Below are 19,786 nucleotides of genomic sequence, written 5' to 3'. Positions count from 1 at the left end.
TACAAAGTGTGTCTCCCGCGAAATAACGCAAAAAAGAAACACGGAAATAAAAGATGGGGCAGATGGGCGCCAACCGAGAGGTGAGTATTCCATTGATTAAGTCCCCGGGGCTGGCGGCCTAAAATTACGAGGTGTCCCCTGCATGTTTATCTGCTGCAACGTTTCATTTCATCACGCTTGGAAAGGCGCGTCAGCACAGTTGCTAGTTAGCGATCATCGCAAAAATAACGAATAAAATACAGCCTACCGATTCAGCAACCTATGCATTATGTACCATCAAACCACTACTATTGAATAACAAAAACAGCAGTTTTGTTTTTCAACAGGTGCAATTCAGTTACAACAGTGCGACGTGATTTTCGCAGAGTGTACGGCACTTCACCATCTCATTACCATAACGTCGGATCGTCGGTTTGTGAAAGACTCTGTCTGTCCCCGTCCAGCAAATTTGGGCCAACTGCGACGCCACAGAGCAACAACAGTGTAAATTCAGTAACTCTAGACAAGGCCGCAAAGGTATGTGACGAATTTGACAATCATCTGGATACTTGCCATACATCCTGTAGAGGCACAAGTGTCCATAAGTGAAAGCATAGATATACTGTTCATTTTAGAATTCTCATCCATATCCATGAAATGGCTAAGCTGGAATGGCTAGAGGACAAATGTAAGGATGTAGAGGCTTATCTCACTAGGGGTAAGATAGATACTGCCTACAGGAAAATTAAAGAGACCTTTGGAGAAAAGAGGACCACTTGTATGAATATTAAGAGCTCAGATGGAAACCCAGTTCTAACCAAAGAAGGGAAATCAGAAAGGTGGAAGGAGTATATAGAGGGTCTATACAAGGGCGATGTACTTGAGCACAATATTATGGAAATGGAAGAGGATGTAGATGAAGATGAAATAGGAGATACGATACTGCGTGAAGAGTATGACAGAGAACTGAAAAACCTGAGTCGAAACAAAGCCCTCGGAGTAGACAACATTCCATTAGAAATACTGACGGCCTTGGGAGAGCCAGTCCTGACAAAACTCTACCATCTGGTGAGCAAGATGTATGAGACAGGTGAAATATCCTCAGACTTCAAGAATAATATAACAACTCCAATCCCAAAGAAAGCAGGTGTTGATAGATGTGAAAACACGTGAGGCAATACTAACCTTACGACTTATCTTAGAAGAAAGATTAAGAAAAGGCAAACCTACGTTTCTAGCATTTGTAGACGTAGAGAAAGCTTTTGACAATGTTAACTGGAATACTGTCTTTCAAATTCTGAAGGTGGCAGGGGGTAAAATACAGGGAGCGAAAGGCTATTTACAATTTGTACAGAAACCAGATGGCAGGGAAGCAGTGGTTGGGAAGGGAGCGAGACAGGGTTGTAGCCTCTCCCCGATGTTATTCAATCTGTATATTGAGCAAGCAGTAAAGTAAACAAAATAAAAATTCGGAGTAGGTATTGAAAAACATGGAGAAGAAATAAAAACTGAGGTTTGCCGACGACATTGAAATTCTGTCAGAGACAACAAATGACCCGGAAGAGCAGCTGAACGGAATGGACAGTGCCTTAAAAGGAGGATATAAGATGAACATCAAGAAGAGCAAAACGAGGATAATAGAATGTAGTCGAATTAAGCTGGGTGATGCTGAGGGAATTAGATTAGGAAATGAGACACTTAAAGTAGTAAGAGAGTTTTGTTATTTGGGGAGAAAAATAACTGATGATGTCGAAGTAGAGAGAATATAAAATGTAGACTGGCAATGGCAAGGAAAGCGTTTCTGAACAAGACAAATTTGTTAACATCGAGTGTAGACTTAAGTCTCAGGAAGTCGTTTCTGAAGGTATGTGTGTGGAGTGTAGCCATGTATGGAAGTGAAACGTTGACAATAAATAGTTTGGACAAGAAGAGAATAGAAGCTTTCGAAATGTGGTGCTACAGAAGAGTACTGAAGATTAGATGGGAAGATCACATAACTAATGAGAAGGTATTGAATATGATTGGGGAGAAGAAGATTTTGTGACAACTTGACTGGAAGAAGGGATCGGTTGGCAGGGCATGTTCAGAGCCATCAAGAGATCACCAATTTAGTATTGGAGGGCAGCGTGGAGGGTAAATACCGTAGACGGAGACCAAGAGATGAATACACTAAGCAGATTCAGAAGGATGTAGGTTGCAGTACGTCCTGGGAGATGAAGCACCTTGCACATGATAGAGTAGCATGAATAGCTACATGAAGCCAGTCGCAGGACTGAAAACAACAACGGAAACACACTACAGAATAAGCAGCGGCAACTGTCCATGTTTTTGATGCATTAATCTCAATACTTCAATACATGCGTCCTTGATCATACGACACATATATACATGGGAATCAGATTCTTCCTATGGTCGGTGTAGTATGTCATCTGTGATGCTTTGCAATGCACGCTTGCCCGATCACACCCTTTGTCGAGGGATACGGGCACTGGTGGTACATGAACGTAGTCTTCCACAAACCCCCACCGAAAGAAATCGCAGGGTGTTAAATCTGGCGAATGGGGTGGCTCAGGGTAGAAGACGGTTGTCTCCTGTTGCAGCACGTCCAATCCAGCGTTGGTGAAGAACACATTTAAGTAATTCCCGTACACTGATGTAAAATGGGACAGAACACCGTCCAGTTGCAAACTGCAATCACCAAAACTGTTGTTCAGTTGGAGTAACAATCAGGTTTCCAAAAAGTGTGAATACGAGTTACCCGTCACCGTCTGTTTATCGGAGAAGATGGGCCGTGCACTTTCTCGCACAACACTGCACAGAATATGTTGACTTTTGGAGAATCGCGCTGACGTTTTATCAGCGTATGTGGTTTCACGCTTCCCCAGGTATAGACACTGTGTGTGTTCATTTTGCCACTTACATGGAAAGTGGCTTCATCGCAAAAGATGAGTCTTTCTACAAAACCAGCGTCCTCCATTTTTAATTGAAGTCCTTCACAAAAGTCACGCCCTCTCACTTTGCTGGTGTAGGGGCTTGCACTAAATCTCACTTTGTACTGTTTTAAAAAACAGCACTTACGCGACACCTGCCATACCTTAATGTTTGGCACCAACTACTCCCTGTTTGCTTTCTAGAGGACTTGTGAGAAATTCGGTGAAATGCCACGTGCACCCTTGCGAAGTTTTCATCACGCGAGGTCGACCAAGCAACAGGTTTCCACTAACTGTCGGTACCATCCTATTTTATTCTTGTGTGATGGTTCTTCCCCAAACCTTGTACGAAACTTACACTGCACTGTAATTACAGATCTGGAACCTCAACACGGAGCACACAGAAAGGCTTTTCCTGTTGTGACGCCATCTTGGAAACTGGCGCTTTGCCTGCGCAGTAATCGTGGCAAGCAAACAGCGGGTAGTGCGTCAAAAACTTGGCCATCTGCCGCTGCTTATACGGTGGGGTTTGACCGCAGAAAGCAATAAATCATTTTATTAATAATTTTTAAAGCAGCACAATTCATTTATAAACATCCCAGACGGTCATTTTTTGAAATCGAATAATAATTTGGGTTTGGCTGGTTATCATGCTGGTTCTCGAGAAGTTACGCATTTCTGTGGGAGCGGTGGCGGTTTCTGCGCTGTTCTGCAGTCCAAGAGGACGCCAAGCTTTACGGAACACAGTGGACATAGAGTCCTGTAACTCTTCTCTGCGTCTTTCTCGTACAACCCTTACCGAGCTGCAGACCAGTTCAATCCCCAACGCGGCATTTGACGCCAATTGCAAGGATAGCTTCTCCTCGCTCACAAGCGGTGCATAAACAGTGTTGGATCTGCCCGACATCCGTCACCGACCCACTCGAAGATAACCCTTTCCACTGCTGCACAATTTGATTGCCATAATACAACAAACTATATCCATGATAGACTACTGCGACTAGATTCAATTTTACATGACAGAGCGATCTTACTATCTGTCATACTATCTGTGTGGTCATCTATGTTTCATATACCGATAAGCCAAAACATTATGACCACTGCCCACCGCGACATTGAATGCTGCCAGGTGGCGTTCCGTGCACGAGGCGCGGTAACCAAAGTATATAAGCGTAGCAGACACAGACGGGCGATCACCCTATCGAAGATGTGTGCTGCAAATGGGGAAATCCATTGAGATAAGCGACTTTGGCAAAGGGCAGTTTATTAGTACACATAGCCTGTGAACGAGTATCTCGAAAACGGCGAAGCTGGTCGAATGTTCACGTGTTCCTGTCTTGAGCATCTGCGGAAAGAGGTAGGACAGTGAAACTACCACTAGGCGCCAAATGGTTGGACGTCCACGACTCTTCAAAGAACGTGGGGGTTCGCAGGCTTATATGCTCTGTAAAGTGGGATAGATGGTGATCTGTGGCATCTCTCCCGAAAGAGCACAATGCAGGTGGACGATGGTCGTCTCCACATACGCCGTCATCGAGGTGAACGGCGGCTCGAACCTGCCGTGTGCCATGGGTGCAGGCTGGTGGGAGCAGTATTATGCTATGGAAGACATTGTTCTGCGCTTCCTTGGGACCTGTGGCACTAATCGAAGACACGCTGACAGATGCGAACCACGTGCATCCCTTCATGCTTGATGTCAACCCCGACGGCGATGTCATTTTTCTGCAGTACAATTGTCTGCGTCTCGTAGCCAGAACAGTGCTATAGTGGTCTGAGGAGCATTATATTGAGCGCACGTTGATGTCTCGGCGACAAAATTGTACTGATGTAAATCCTGCGGAATCCATGTGGATTTCTATCGGTCGCCATCAACTCTCACGCAAATCAGCTGCCCGATATTTAAGCGAATTGCATGACCTGTGCGTAGACGTCTTACGTCACAGCCCTTGACAAACCTACGAACAAACTGTCGCATCCCTGATACGCAGAATCAGTGATGTATTTCGTTCCAAAGACTGACAAACAAGCCATTAAGCAGGCGATCATAATGTTTTGGCTCACCAGTGTATCAGCAAGCAAATGCAACAGTTCGAATTAGAACAACACAATTTTATGTCTTTCAAGGAAGACAATGTGTAAAATTTCAATATCGAAACGATGTCCTCTCCATAACTTATTTTTTCCTCATTTCTATGGGGGGAAACATTGATCCATGCATCATGCAAGTTACAAGTGCTGTTGCTCTCTCGGTATGGCTAAATCATATGTCAAACTGAAGAGACGAAGACCATCTTGGTTCAGTACTGTCCTCTGAAGAAAAGCTTCTACATACCAATCAGAGTGGTTTTTGGAGATCTACCACATTCATATAGATATAAGAATGTTATTTGAGATAATTATTTAAAGATTTGAAAAATCTACCTTCCATACCTCAATTTACGTTTTCCTGTATCTTGCGAAACAACTGAGTGGACAGTTATCGTTCTTTTGAGATATATACTATTTTCTGTAACTCCTGGAAAACCTGAGTCTGTGAGGCACCACTCGTTTTCAATGTCACGGAAACATATAAAAAAGGGCAAACTTTAAATCTTGCCTGTCTACTGTTGGGAACATTTCTGCAAATTCCGTAGATAGAAGAGCTGAAGAAACATCTGTTAAAGCTAAATGAAACGCTTTGATTTTAGACGTAACTGTAAACAGTAACAAGCTTGTACCTGTAAGACTGTAAAAGATATTCCCTTGTAAAACTGAACGATTTTTTGAAGGGAAAAAAGAGACTCTGTACCCGTTGTGTACGTTAACAATCATTCCAGATTTCTGTCTTCATTCATGTAGAACGAGTAGTGCAGTGAAATCGGAAAAATGTTTTAGAAACACCCTGTGTGAAGAGGTGTTTTATAGTGAACTGACATAGAGCTCAAAAATACTAACTCTTTGACAGCTTTTACTCCACAATACTAACGTACGCCATCAGCAGGCATAATATTCAAAAGTGCGCCATCACGAATCCTTTATCTGTTCAGTGTGAAGATGAGGTTTTCCTGCAAATCCGGCGCTATTTTTAGTCGCAGTACGAGAACGGACAGTTCCAGCCATACAAACGTGTCCCATCAGTAATTGAATACAGTGCTAATTCCTTGTGCACATGAGAATTGTAGCTGATTAACGTGCAAACGCCACCGCCGGCGCCAACGTAACCAAGTAGACGACTCTTATCACACTCTGTGTTTGTGTTGAAGCATTTAACTCCTATTTTTTGCCAGCCGTGTTCTCCGCAGCCAATATTTATCTCGCGTGGAAAAGAAGGTTGGTGGACATCTGGAAAAATCGGACACGAAGGGAAACACCATTGCAGAATGAGGTTAGGTGTTGTCAATTTCCGTAAACCGTCGTTAGTTTCGGCTACGATCTATAACTAGTATTACGTCAAGATATACTTTCATTAGTTTTGATGGAATACCTTTCCAACAGTGCTACACGGAATACTTCGTTAGTCGAGGCATCATGCTGTATACACATCTTTTATGGACACACTGACAAGAATAAAGCCATACAAAAAAAGAAGTAAATCGCTCTTGAAAGGGAAGATAAACTTGATAAAGTTACCACAATGATCACGATGTAGCAATCATTTAGATGCGACAGATTGCACATTATCGTCAATTTCTTCCTCGTAGATAAATTCTGAATAACGGGGGGTTTGTACGAGGTATGGGAAGAAACAGACCCGTTAAAACCGACACAGGTATTTTAGTTCTGAATAACCAGTATTTCTCGGTATTCTTTTGGTAATGGTTATAACAGGTTTTTTTTAACAGCGGTCTGTGATATTTTAATTACAGCGCCGACAGAGACGAGCAACAAACACGTGGCGTAAGAATTGGTACAGCACTGCTGAGACATTAACGGCCCTGTTGCCAAGTGCCGTGGCCAAAGATACGCGTGAAGGTGCAGTACGCAAGACTCGCCACCTGGTCTGAACGGTATTTTCTCGCTGTCGTCGCCAGGCATACGTTGCATTTGAGAATGGCACCAACCCTAGTCTGGAAACGAAGTGACGTAGCATTGAAAGTACAATGGTTCATTTGTTTTAAAAGATGGAAGATTTGTCTGCTACTTCAATGGCATAACAGAAAAGAAGGAAATTATGGTAACAGTAATAAATTAAAAACTTAGCAACTGATTCATATTATACAATGAAAGAGAGATCGTAGCTCATCTGCTGCCTGTAATATACGCCTATCTGCTTGTAGGCTTTGAAAAGGGACAAATAAAAATGAAAAACAGTGTTGTACCACCTCAGTTTTCACCCTTTAACACTGACTATTCCTAATGTCCCAACAGTATTATGGTTGCATGATTTTTTAGCAGAGTTTCAAAAAATTAGAAACAACATGAAAATATACGTCATTTTTAGTAGTATTCAACCACTTACACTTCTCGACAAAAGCAGAGGATAATGGACGAACTAAGTTTTCTTTAATTTGCCTATTTAATTTAATATTTTGATTCTATGTATCTTGAAAGAGAGTGTCAAAGTTTTTCAATCTTTGTTAGATTTCTACGTTTATCACAGGAAATAACAGACCGGTTATTTGGAGCGGTTTTAACAGACAGGTTAAAATGGCGTGAAGAAAAGATAGATAACCAAAAACCAGTTGTTTCAGCAACAAGCGCCATCCCTAGTTTTTATCACTGGATGTAGGAAGACATTACGCTTGCTCATTTTTAGCAGTATACCGTTATTGATCATAAGCAGCCTTTCAGAAGTTTCTTCGTAATGTCATTATCAGTTATACGCCTATCTACATCAGGTGAAAATGAGACCATCACGTCAAAGTGAGTAGCCCAGTACGCAAAAGTTTGGACAGCCTCCAAAACAATGGTTCCCATCCTGGGGTAATTATACTGTGAGAGGTAAAATGAAATTTTCGAAGGAGAAAAACACAAAAATCCGATTGTGTTACGGTTAAGATGCTAAATTATTTTTTAAAGATTATTATTATTATTATTATTATTATTATTATTATTATTATTATTATCATCACTATTTCGTAAGACTGTAATAGTGATCACTAAGTTACCTGTCGTTATCTTTCTTTCAAACACGACCATTAGCCCCTGACACAATTTGGTTGAGGTTAAAGCTTATGAAACAAATTTATGAACATAGCCTTCCCACATAGTCCCCTTTTTTACACACAAACTTTGTGCCACGCATCTATGGTTGTAGAATTGAGACATGCATCAGATATGTTCGAATATCTTATTAAAATGCCTTCTCCGGGTTGTAGGTAGTTCTCGCAATGGATCACAAATTGCTTTACTATTCACCTGGTGACATAATTCATCTAATTTACGACACCGCGCCACAGTAACTTCTTAATGGTTACTAAATTGCTGCACGGCCTTCAAATTATTATTTATTTATTATTTCATTCCTTTCTGAGGTCCTCAGTCCCCTACAACTTAGAACAACTTAGAATTACTTAAACCTAACTAACCCAAGGACATCACACGCATCCATGCCAGAGACAGGATTCGAACCTACGACCGTAGCGCCTAGAACCGCTCGGTCACCACGGCCGGCTATTATTATTATTATTATTATTATTATTATTATTATTATTATTATTATTATTATTATTATTATTATTATTAAGTAGTAGTAGTAGTAGTAGTAGTAGTTTTTGTTGTTGTTGCCAGACAAAGCTTTGGCAACCAGTTTTCCATTTTTTACAAGTTCAGACGTAATGAGTGCTGCAATGAAGTAGTTTACAAACAATAAGTGTAGTACACCCATTTTAATTCGCCTGCTTTTACATGGTGGTGTAGTGTGTTCCTGAAGCAACAGTCGCTAGGAACAGGAGTGGTTCAGAGGAAGCATATTTTGTAACAAATGTTTATCCTCAACGTGGATAGTTAGTTTTCTTTTCTGAAAGGCGTTACAGGCAGCACTGGCGATGCACTGCTAAGTGTTTCATCATTTTATAAAAAAGGTTGTTAGAAATAAACAGAACCATTAGTTGGTGACATAATAAAACACTTACAGAAATCTTTCGTGATACTAAACATAATAGAGTCCACACAAAATTCTTTTTCATTCTAAAAGTTAGTTGTGCACTAATGTTGTTGACGTTGGAGGTGGTGGGGAACTAGCTAATATCTGACTGCTCTCAGAGGTAATGGCGTCGGAAAGGTTGAGGAACGCTACTCTAAAAACAACACACTGGCCGCTCTGTAGCCGCTGTAGTTTGCGTACAGCTGGCGCCAGGCCGCCGTGAGACCTCTTACCGCTGACACAAGCCGCGGCAGTGAAGCGATGCATGTGTGACTGCCAGTTGTACGGAATCAGTGCACAAGGATGGTTCAAAAAATGGCTCTAAGCACTATGGGACTTCTGAGGTCATCAGTCCCCTAGAACTTAGAACTACTTAAACCTAACTAACCTACGGACATCACACACATCCATGCCCGAGGCAGGATTCGAACCTGGGACCGTTGCAGTCGCTCGGTTCCGGACTGAGCGCCTAGAACCGGTAGACCACCGCGGCCGTCGCAGAAGGATGGGTTGACGTGGAAACGTAGCACAATCTAGAACAGAGCTGTCTTATTTGGACGCGCTACATACGAACTCACGGCGATTTGTTGGTGTATCAACGCGCATCGTATCTACAAAGATTGATGTACTACTCGCATCCATGTGAGAGATCCTAACCGATGCGGACCAAGGACGTTTGTCACGCCCTATTACTGAATGGAGGTCCGTATCAATCTCTTTCCGAGTCAACACTGCGAACGAACTGTATCCATTGGCATTTGCACCTCGCAGGAGCTCAGCAGTTCAGTAAGTTGTACGTCTTTAAGGGGACATACAGGGCGGTTATAACTTAACTAGCGCTTAGTTGAGAAGGCCCGCATGAAAACCACACCATCGTAGGACAATGTTAAGGTCACGCAGAGGGTAACAGTTGTTAACTGTATGCTATGTTTAAGTCCCAGGTTACAAACTTTGCTGAAAGTGATGAACATCTGCATCCACAAGAGCCGGGGACAGTACTAGAGACTGTGGCACAATTGTATGCAGCCTCTGTATGTTCATCTTGCCCGCCCGGTTAGCCGTGAGGTCTAACGCACGGCTTTCCGGATTGGGAAGGAGCGCCTGGTCCCCGGCAGAATCCGCCTGGCGGACTTGTGTCGAGGTCCGGTGAGCCGGCCAGTCTGTGGATGGTTTTTAGGCGGTTTTCCATCTCCTTCGGCGAATGCTCGCTGATTCCCCTTATTAAGCCTCAGCTACACTATGCGAGCGATTGCTTCACAAGCAAGTTCTGCACGTAGGCGTACACCACCATTACTCTACCACGCAAACATACGGGTTACACTCGTGTCTGGTGCGGTGTGAAACGTTCCCGGGGGACAGGGAGGGGGGGGGGGGGGGGGGGAGGTCCACCGGGGACCGAACCGCACAATAACCCTGAAAGAGTGGTTCGGTGCGGGCGGCGGAGGGGTGAAATGGATTGCGGTAGTCGTCGTGGGGTTGTGGACCACTGCGACTGCGGCGGGGACGGAGTCTCTCCGGCGTTTCTAGGTCCCCGGTTAACATACAATACAACACAACACCTCATATTTTTAGAGATAGTCGAGGGGCTAGGTTGTTCGGTACAGGATGTCATAAACACCTTTCAGCCACCTAGTTTCCAAACTTTTTTTTTCTATTTGGCTACTAGTTTCAGCGTTTTATTACGCCATACTCAGGTCGCTGGACGACGTGTAGGTTCTGATCAAAACAGGGGCCAGCAATACCGGAATTACTACATTTTTGCTATAGCGAAAGTTTAATTATAACTCAACAGTGCCACGACCAACGACTGTAATGTCACGCCGTAAATGACATCTTTGCTTAAACGAGGCGGAAGTGTTCTGGGGCAGCGAGCAGAGACGGTGGCTCTCGGTCGCTTTTAAGGGTGCTTGGTTGAAGGAGGACGGAAGCAGGCCCCAGTACGCTTGTTTGTGGAGTTGGCTCTGCGGCGCCGGCAGACCAGAGTCCGTTACTGAGTCACGGCGTGCCGGCCACGCCATGGGTACGCGAGGAATGCTGCCTCGACCGAGCTTGGACTTCGCGCCTTCCCATTGGGGCTTTCAGCCGACTTCCGCCGAGGTTACTTGCTATAAGTGTGCCTTGGTAGCGCCTATGTCCGTTACGGCCGCTGCACGGTTCTGCCCTGAGTCTGAGCATCGTCACAGCTTCCGATTATTTGATGAAGGAATTTTAATATACTGCTTGGTGTTTTTCGAGTTGCTTAACCTTCTCAAAGCATTGGGCAACGCGTCATGTTAGGCGTTTTACTCTGTGAAGCTGACTGTCGAAACTTGATACTCTGCTCAGCCTCTCGACTGTCAAGCCTGCATAATTTGGCCTGCAGGATCGTTAAATAGTAAAATGCTGCTCATTTTTATAGCTTGTCCTTGCTGATTATGTTCGGTGTGGTAACTGCTGAATCGTTTTCTTTCGCTGGGGCCGAACTGACATTTTGCTCAAGTAACTTATTTTCTTTAATCATTTTTTATATAAGTCTAATGTGCTTTGTGGATTTAAAGGCTGTAGTCATTTTGGGAGAAATGGTTTGATTCTTTGGGCCGCTTGGTAAAATTTTAAAGGGGCTATTGGTTTGTGCCAGCTATCTGAAGCTGTACCCGTGGGGCTGAAGTTAATTGGGGACTAAGGAATCCTTTAAGCTTGTAACTAATGTGTGTTTTGTATTTCTTATACTTCCAATGGCCTTTTGTATCAACATGCATGTGCTTTAAAGGATATTTTACTATGTGTTGCAAAAGCAGGAGCTCCCTGTTCTTCCAGGTTTAAGGCGTCCCCAAATCTTCCGGTGATGTCGGGCTGATAGCATTAGTGCCGAACATATCCCTATTTGTAATATTTGCCTCTTATTTTCTTGTTGTTGTTCAAATTGCCACGTTTGTTCTCAATTTTGTGATGAATTAATTTGATTACGTCACTGATATTTCGAAAGGTTGAGAAATTTATGTTGAACTTCACATTCTTTCTCTATGTTTCTTTTAAGAAAAGAAACGAAGGGAGAGCTAGTCATTTGCTTGAAGGGGCGAGACACAAGGGCGGGTGGGGGGGCGGGCCGAGACGGAGGAACAAGGGCGGGTGGGGGGGCGGGCCGAGACGGAGGAACAAGGGCGGGTGGGGGGGCGGGCCGAGACGGAGGAACAAGGGCGGGTGGGGGGGCGGGCCGAGACGGAGGAACAAGGGCGGGTGGGGGGGCGGGCCGAGACGGAGGAACAAGGGCGGGTGGGGGGGCGGGCCGAGACGGAGGAACAAGGGCGGGTGGGGGGGCGGGCCGAGACGGAGGAACAAGGGCGGGTGGGGGGGCGGGCCGAGACGGAGGAACAAGGGCGGGTGGGGGGGCGGGCCGAGACGGAGGAACAAGGGCGGGTGGGGGGGCGGGCCGAGACGGAGGAACAAGGGCGGGTGGGGGGGCGGGCCGAGACGGAGGAACAAGGGCGGGTGGGGGGGCGGGCCGAGACGGAGGAACAAGGGCGGGTGGGGGGGCGGGCCGAGACGGAGGAACAAGGGCGGGTGGGGGGGCGGGCCGAGACGGAGGAACAAGGGGACTGGGCGAGACAGAGGGAGACGGGGACTGGGCGAGACAGAGGGAGACGGGGACTGGGCGAGACAGAGGGAGACGGGGACTGGGCGAGACAGAGGGAGACGGGGACTGGGCGAGACAGAGGGAGACGGGGACTGGGCGAGACAGAGGGAGACGGGGACTGGGCGAGACAGAGGGAGACGGGGACTGGGCGAGACAGAGGGAGACGGGGACTGGGCGAGACAGAGGGAGACGGGGACTGGGCGAGACAGAGGGAGACGGGGACTGGGCGAGACAGAGGGAGACGGGGACTGGGCGAGACAGAGGGAGACGGGGACTGGGCGAGACAGAGGGAGACGGGGACTGGGCGAGACAGAGGGAGACGGGGACTGGGCGAGACAGAGGGAGACGGGGACTGGGCGAGACAGAGGGAGACGGGGACTGGGCGAGACAGAGGGAGACGGGGACTGGGCGAGACAGAGGGAGACGGGGACTGGGCGAGACAGAGGGAGACGGGGACTGGGCGAGACAGAGGGAGACGGGGACTGGGCGAGACAGAGGGAGACGGGGACTGGGCGAGACAGAGGGAGACGGGGACTGGGCGGAGACAGGAGGGGAGACGGGGGACTGGGCGAGACAGAGGGAGACGGGGACTGGGCGAGACAGAGGGGAGACGGGGACTGGGCGAGACAGAGGGAGACGGGGACTGGGCGAGACAGAGGGAGACGGGGACTGGGCGAGACAGAGGGAGACGGGGACTGGGCGAGACAGAGGGAGACGGGGACTGGGCGAGACAGAGGGAGACGGGGACTGGGCGAGACAGAGGGAGACGGGGGACTGGGCGAGACAGAGGGGAGACGGGGACTGGGCGAGACAGAGGGAGACGGGGACTGGGCGAGACAGAGGGAGACGGGGGGGACTGGGCGAGACAGAGGGAGACGGGGACTGGGCGAGACAGAGGGAGACGGGGACTGGGCGAGACAGAGGGAGACGGGGACTGGGCGAGACAGAGGGAGACGGGGGACTGGGCGAGACAGAGGGAGACGGGGGACTGGCGAGACAGAGGGAGACGGGGACTGGGCGAGACAGAGGGAGACGGGGACTGGGCGAGACAGAGGGAGACGGGGACTGGGCGAGACAGAGGGAGACGGGGACTGGGCGAGACAGAGGGAGACGGGGACTGGGCGAGACAGAGGGAGACGGGGACCTGGGCGAGACAGAGGGAGACGGGGACTGGGCGAGACAGAGGGAGACGGGGAGAGCTGGGCGAGACAGAGGGAGACGGGGACTGGGCGAGACAGAGGGAGACGGGGACTGGGGCGAGACAGAGGGAGACGGGGACTGGGCGAGACAGAGGGAGACGGGGACTGGGCGAGACAGAGGGAGACGGGGACTGGACGAGACAGAGGGAGACGGGGACTGGGCGAGACAGAGGAAGACGGGGACTGGGCGAGACAGAGGAAGACGGGGACTGGGCGAGACAGAGGAAGACGGGGACTGGGCGAGACAGAGGAAGACGGGGACTGGGCGAGACAGAGGAAGACGGGGACTGGGCGAGACAGAGGAAGACGGGGACTGGGCGAGACAGAGGAAGACGGGGACTGGGCGAGACAGAGGGAAGACGGGGACTGGGCGAGACAGAGGAAGACGGGGACTGGGCGAGACAGAGGAAGACGGGGACTGGCGAGACAGAGGAAGACGGGGACTGGGCGAGACAGAGGAAGACGGGGACTGGGCGAGACAGAGGAAGACGGGGACTGGGCGAGACAGAGGGAAGACGGGGAACTGGGCGAGGCAGAGGAAGACGGGGGACTGGCGAGACAGAGGAAGACGGGGAGCTGGGCGAGACAGAGGAAGACGGGGACTGGGCGAAGACAGAGGAAGACGGGGGACTGGGCGAGACAGAGGGAGAAGGGGACTGGGCGAGGACAGAGGGAGAAGGGGACTGGGCGAGACAGAGGGAGAAGGGGACTGGGCGAGACAGAGGGAGAAGGGGACTGGGCGAGACAGAGGGAGAAGGGGACTGGGCGGAGACAGAGGACGAAGGGGACTGGGCGAGACAGAGGAAGAAGGGGACTGGGCGAGACAGAGGAAGAAGGGGACTGGGCGAGACAGAGGGAAGAAGGGGGACTGGGCGAGACAGAGGAAGAAGGGGACTGGGCGAGACAGAGGAAGAAGGGGACTGGGCGAGACAGAGGAAGAAGGGGACTGGGCGAGACAGAGGAAAGAAGGGGACTGGGCGAGACAGAGGAAGAAGGGGACTTGGGCGAGACAGAGGAAGAAGGGGATGGGCGAGACAGAGGAAGAAGGGGACTGGGCGAGACAGAGGAAGAAGGGGACTGGGCGAGACAGAGGAAGAAGGGGACTGGGCGAGACAGAGGAAGAAGGGGACTGGGCGAGACAGAGGAAGAAGGGGACTGGGCGAGACAGAGGAAGAAGGGGACTGGGCGAGACAGAGGAAGAAGGGGACTGGGCGAACGGAAGAGGGACTGGGCGAGACAGAGGAAGAAGGGGACTGGGCGAGACAGAGGAAGAAGGGGAGCTGGGCGAGACAGAGGAAGAAGGGGACTGGGCGAGACAGAGGAAGAAGGGGACTGGGCGAGACAGAGAGAAGACGGGGGACTGGGCGAGACAGAGGAAGAAGGGGACTGGGCGAAGACAGAGGGAAGAAGGGGACTGGGCGAGAGACAGAGGAAGAAGGAGGGGACTGGGCGAGACTAGAGGAAGAAGGGGACTGGGCGAGACAGAGGAAGAAGGGGACTGGGCGAGACAAGGGAAGAAGGGGACTGGGCGAGACAAGAGGAAGAAGGGGACTGGGCGAGACAGAGGAAGAAGGGGACTGGGCGAGACAGAGGAAAGAAGGGCCGGGACTGGGCGAGACAGAGGAAGAAGGGGCTAGTAGAAGACAGATATTGGAACACACAACAAATAACTTTGGTCGTTGGGTGTAAGCACTACTCTGAGATGAAGGGGTTGGCACAGGAGACGAAGTCGTAGTGGGGTCGCATCAAATCTGTCGGAAGACAGTAAGAGACGCGCCAGTAGAATATGGGGTGTCGAATATGGGGTCGGACGACATTGGCAGGGGGGCGGGCGTTGCAGACACGCTGTCGGGAGCAACGTCTGGTGCGATTCTGAGGGTCGCGCCTTTCTTCAAATACTCGCGTCTGCTGTGACAGTTCAGATTTAGTAAGAGTTTTTGTACGTCGATAGCTGTTTCGTTGGCTTCACGGCATACGAAATGTTTGCTACATGTACACACTCGACAAAATTCCCGTTATATCTGAAATAAACAAAATGCCTCCAGAAATTTTAGAACGCTGTAGTCGAATGAGGGGGGAGGAATGTGAAAAATGAAATTTATTCTGCTTCTGTATCTCACTATGAGCGTGGTGATTTCGTTTTCCTTTAAAGGTTTTCATCAGTTCCATATCCTCCCTGATGACAATTTGATGATGACTTTTTAAGCCGAAAATCAAGGAACTAAAAAAATTAATGCCATAGAACATCTAAAATAATTTCGTCATATGTTTGTGCGGAGATAAATCAAGATCCCTATAAATACACAATGGGTTCTTGGTCGAATTTTTCACAGCCAGACGAAGAGTGCGAAATCGACGAAAGGATATCAAATTAACCAGCGTAAGTTCTAGTTTTGAAAAAATGTTTATTTTGCTTTCGAAATAATACAAGTAATTAAAAAAACAGTATGATCTGAGGAAATCTTGAAATATTCACAGACAACTGCTACTGGCTATTTTAAAGAAGTATCAAAAAGTTCATTTATCCGAGGCACAGCTATTTTATGTTCAAAAAGTTGCAATGATATTATATGTGATTTCTCAAATGTCTTCCTTCGAATGAAGTACTAAATATATAACTTTTCAATAGCAGCAGGAACTAGGAATACAAATGACGTATCTAAAAGGTTATCTTTTGAAGGCCTAGTTATTTTCCGCATAAAAAGTTACATTACTGTGATGGTTTCGAATCATTTACTGAATTCAGAACGTTTTCGAGAACGGAAGGAACTAAGAAATGAAATGGGGGTGTCAATAACAATGTCATGCTATTTAAACTTGGAACTAACAAAAAAAACTGAAAAAGCCTGTCAGATGCTTTGTAAAATGAGGTGTCAAAGTAATGTAGATTGGAGGAATACTTGACGCGCCTTTGAATGATGGGTCGAAATCATATATAATAAATAAGGTATGTCAAATGTTTCTTTATCTACTGTTTCTCATTTTGGAAACGTTTCAGAAAACATTTTTTTAGAGATGTACTTTTCATTCATAAATATGAAGTAGTTGTACTAACTGTGATGTAAAAAGCAATTAACAGAAAGTTGCTGAAGCAAATTAGGAACAAGCTGCAACGGGTGTAAACTGATCAGTGACTCCAGCATCAGATTTTCACTCTGCAGCGGAGTTTGTGCTGATATTAAACTTCACGGCAGATTAAAACTGTATACCGACCGGGACCTTTGCCTTTCGCTGGCAACTGTTCTACCAACCGAGGCTACTAAAGCACGACTCACGCCCCGTCATAACAGCTTTACTTCTGCCTCCTACCTTCCAAACTTTACAGAACCTCTCCTGCGAACCTCTGAGAACTAGCACTCCTGACCAGTGACTTTCCATCGCGAAGTCTACTTTCATGTGGCAATCTACAAAATTCGTGCATTAAACACTGCATAGCTGTACGAAAAAGTGATATCGCAACCGCCAAGAGCGCTAATGAAACTTCAGAGATCACAAAAATATTTAGTGCAGTCTGTACGACAGTGTTCTTACTGTGGGCGTCAAACTAAAATTAAAACCATCCTCCGCCACTGCCATCAATAGTAAAACGCATTATAAAGTCAATAATAAAATGCACTTTTCTAGTTACCTTAGATCTCTGTCATAATTAGGTTCTTGTATCTGTCTCGCGTGTGTAAATCACTTATCGATTCCGTAACGCCACTGCCCATATCTCGCTTAATTTCAAGGACTCTTCTTTTCCATTAAAATTATCTTCATGTTTATAAATTTCAATAGCCTCCCTATACAGTCGTGGATAGTAGTTAGTTGTAGCACTTAAAACTGTAGTTTCAGAAAACTTAACTACATGGTCATCTGACTGAAGTGCATGTTCCGCAATGGCCGATTTATATATTTTTCCCAGTCGGAAAAGACTTTTATGCTCCTTTACCCTAGAATTCACACTTCTTTTCGTAGTACCAATGTAGACCTTGCCACGAGACAGGATTCGAACCTGCGACAGTAGCAGCAGCGCGGTTTCAGGACTGAAGAGCCTAGAACCGCCGGCGTGCTAAATTGGTTAGTGGAGCAGTCGGTAAACGCTGAGGCCAAACCCTATTTCCTGCATTTGTATACAGAAATTAACTAACGTAACTTCCAGTTCACTCTAGAGGGCAAACGGCTATCCACTGTGCTGAAGTCGTAGTCTTGTGAAGTACTCCATGGAATGGAAAAATATGTAGCAGCTTTGTGCATCGACCATTTTTTTCCCAAAACTTTCTGAAGTTGACCACGGATGTCACCAGTGGAACAGCAGCAATATCTTCTCCGGAACACACAACTCATTACTGGCTTGTCCTTCTTCGCACATTTGCTTAGAGATGGAGCCATTGTTTCTCAAATGGACACAAAACTTAAGAGCTGTTGTCGTTTCCCCTAAGCGAATGATTCAGTAATGAGGCAATCAAATCCAACTATGATGACTTAGATTATAAGTAAGTGCCATCGGTAATACGACTGCATATAAGTGTGTCTAATTACGTGAACAACTTACCATAATGAACTTATAGGATCAGCGCAAGAAGCGACTTATTTCCCTCCACACAAGAAAGGGTCAGCTACCTGTTCCGCACACAACGTTCATTTCCACCAAGAATCTCCCGTGTGAAGACATTACTTGCATTTTTGAGGTCAATTAGAACTGTGTGTAAAGGCCTACTTTACTTGAGGACAAAGGATGTGTGTGATATTGTGAAATGAAGTATGATACGCAGTTAGGTAGGATTACCCTATACAGTTTTATGATACCTGAACATACCATCATCGAAACTGGCATTTAATTAAGATTTATTTTATCAGCAGCGCTTGGAGGTTCTGTCTTTTTTTTTCCTTCAAACACTTGTGAGCTGAGGGGCAACACTTGCACAAAATAAATCAGCTGTACGTTTCAATAGGTACTCCTTATGTATTTTGCTTAAGTGATAATACTTTGAATCAACGGAACAGGAAGAAATCAGGACGGCTTAGGTGAGTGAAAGAATTTAACCGCATACCCCCCTCACAGATATTCATAGTGTACGTATTATTTTGTGTATCTGCTAAACTGGACCCATTTTTTCACGACTGGAACAACCAGTAAACGTGGCAGAGCACTAACAATAAACTGAGGAAGTGTTCTCTGTAGCACCGACCGACTGTCGCAGTAAGGCACTACCAGGGCGACGGGTCATAAGAGGGTGGCAGGTACACACAAGACGAGTCGACAGAAAAGTATAACGTCGCGAAAGAGGTACCAAAATTTTTCATCACTTTCCACACACTATATAGTATGTGAACATCGCATGTGTGAAACTGCTCTGACAGAACGAGAGACATTGCTGTTTGGTGCAGCTCTCCACGCCTGTTTTTCATGTGCAAGCTTCTGCATAAGCCTTGGTTTACTTCTACAATTTTTACCCCCCTTCCTCCTCCTCCTCCTCCTGCACATTCTTCTAACACCAAACTGACTATTTCTTGATGCCTTAGAATGTGTTCCATAACCGATGCCATATTTTAGTCCTGTGGCGTCATAAATTTCTTTTCTCCTTAATTCAGTCAAGACCTCTTGCAATACTTACTCGATTCACGCACTTAATCTTCAATATTCTTCCGTTGCGCCACATTTCAAAACCTGCTGTTCAGTTCATGTCTGAACTGTTTACCGCCCATGTTTACTTACATCCATATAAGAATATTCTTAAAAAAAATATTTGTTAACACTTTTTAACTCGGAAATATTAATTCGATATCAACAAACCTCTATTTTTTTCAGAAGCGCTTTCGTCGCCATTTGCAATCTGTATTTTATATGCTCTCTATTTCGACTATCAGTTACTTTGCTACCCAAATAGTAAAACTCTTCCACTACTTTAGTGTCTTATTGCATAATCTAATTTCCTGTGCATCACGTGATTTAATTCCATTCCATTGATCTCGTTTGACTTTTGTTGAACTCCATTTTGTAATGTCCTTTTAAGACGCT

At 46.6% G+C, this 19,786-nt stretch overlaps 2 protein-coding genes across 2 annotated transcripts in view; both read right to left on the bottom strand.

The window, feature by feature from the left end:
* Window positions 1-19,786, bottom strand: part of LOC126277983 (dystrobrevin beta) — a gene marked incomplete in the record, with an annotated part of 561,627 nt that overhangs the window by 357,216 nt on the left and 184,625 nt on the right.
* The window catches only part of LOC126278904 (uncharacterized), a 28,752-nt gene continuing 20,886 nt past the window's right edge, over window positions 11,921-19,786 (bottom strand). The window contains exon 3 of the mRNA XM_049979178.1: window positions 11,921-12,548. Within this exon, the coding sequence (XP_049835135.1) occupies window positions 11,921-12,548 (628 nt within the window). The remainder of the gene's footprint in view (window positions 12,549-19,786) is intronic.

This window comes from Schistocerca gregaria, chromosome 6 (genome assembly GCF_023897955.1).
Source record: "Schistocerca gregaria isolate iqSchGreg1 chromosome 6, iqSchGreg1.2, whole genome shotgun sequence".
Classification (NCBI taxonomy): domain Eukaryota; kingdom Metazoa; phylum Arthropoda; class Insecta; order Orthoptera; family Acrididae; genus Schistocerca; species Schistocerca gregaria.
Note: the sequence above shows the minus strand (reverse complement) of the source record. Positions and strands in the feature narration are given on the sequence as shown.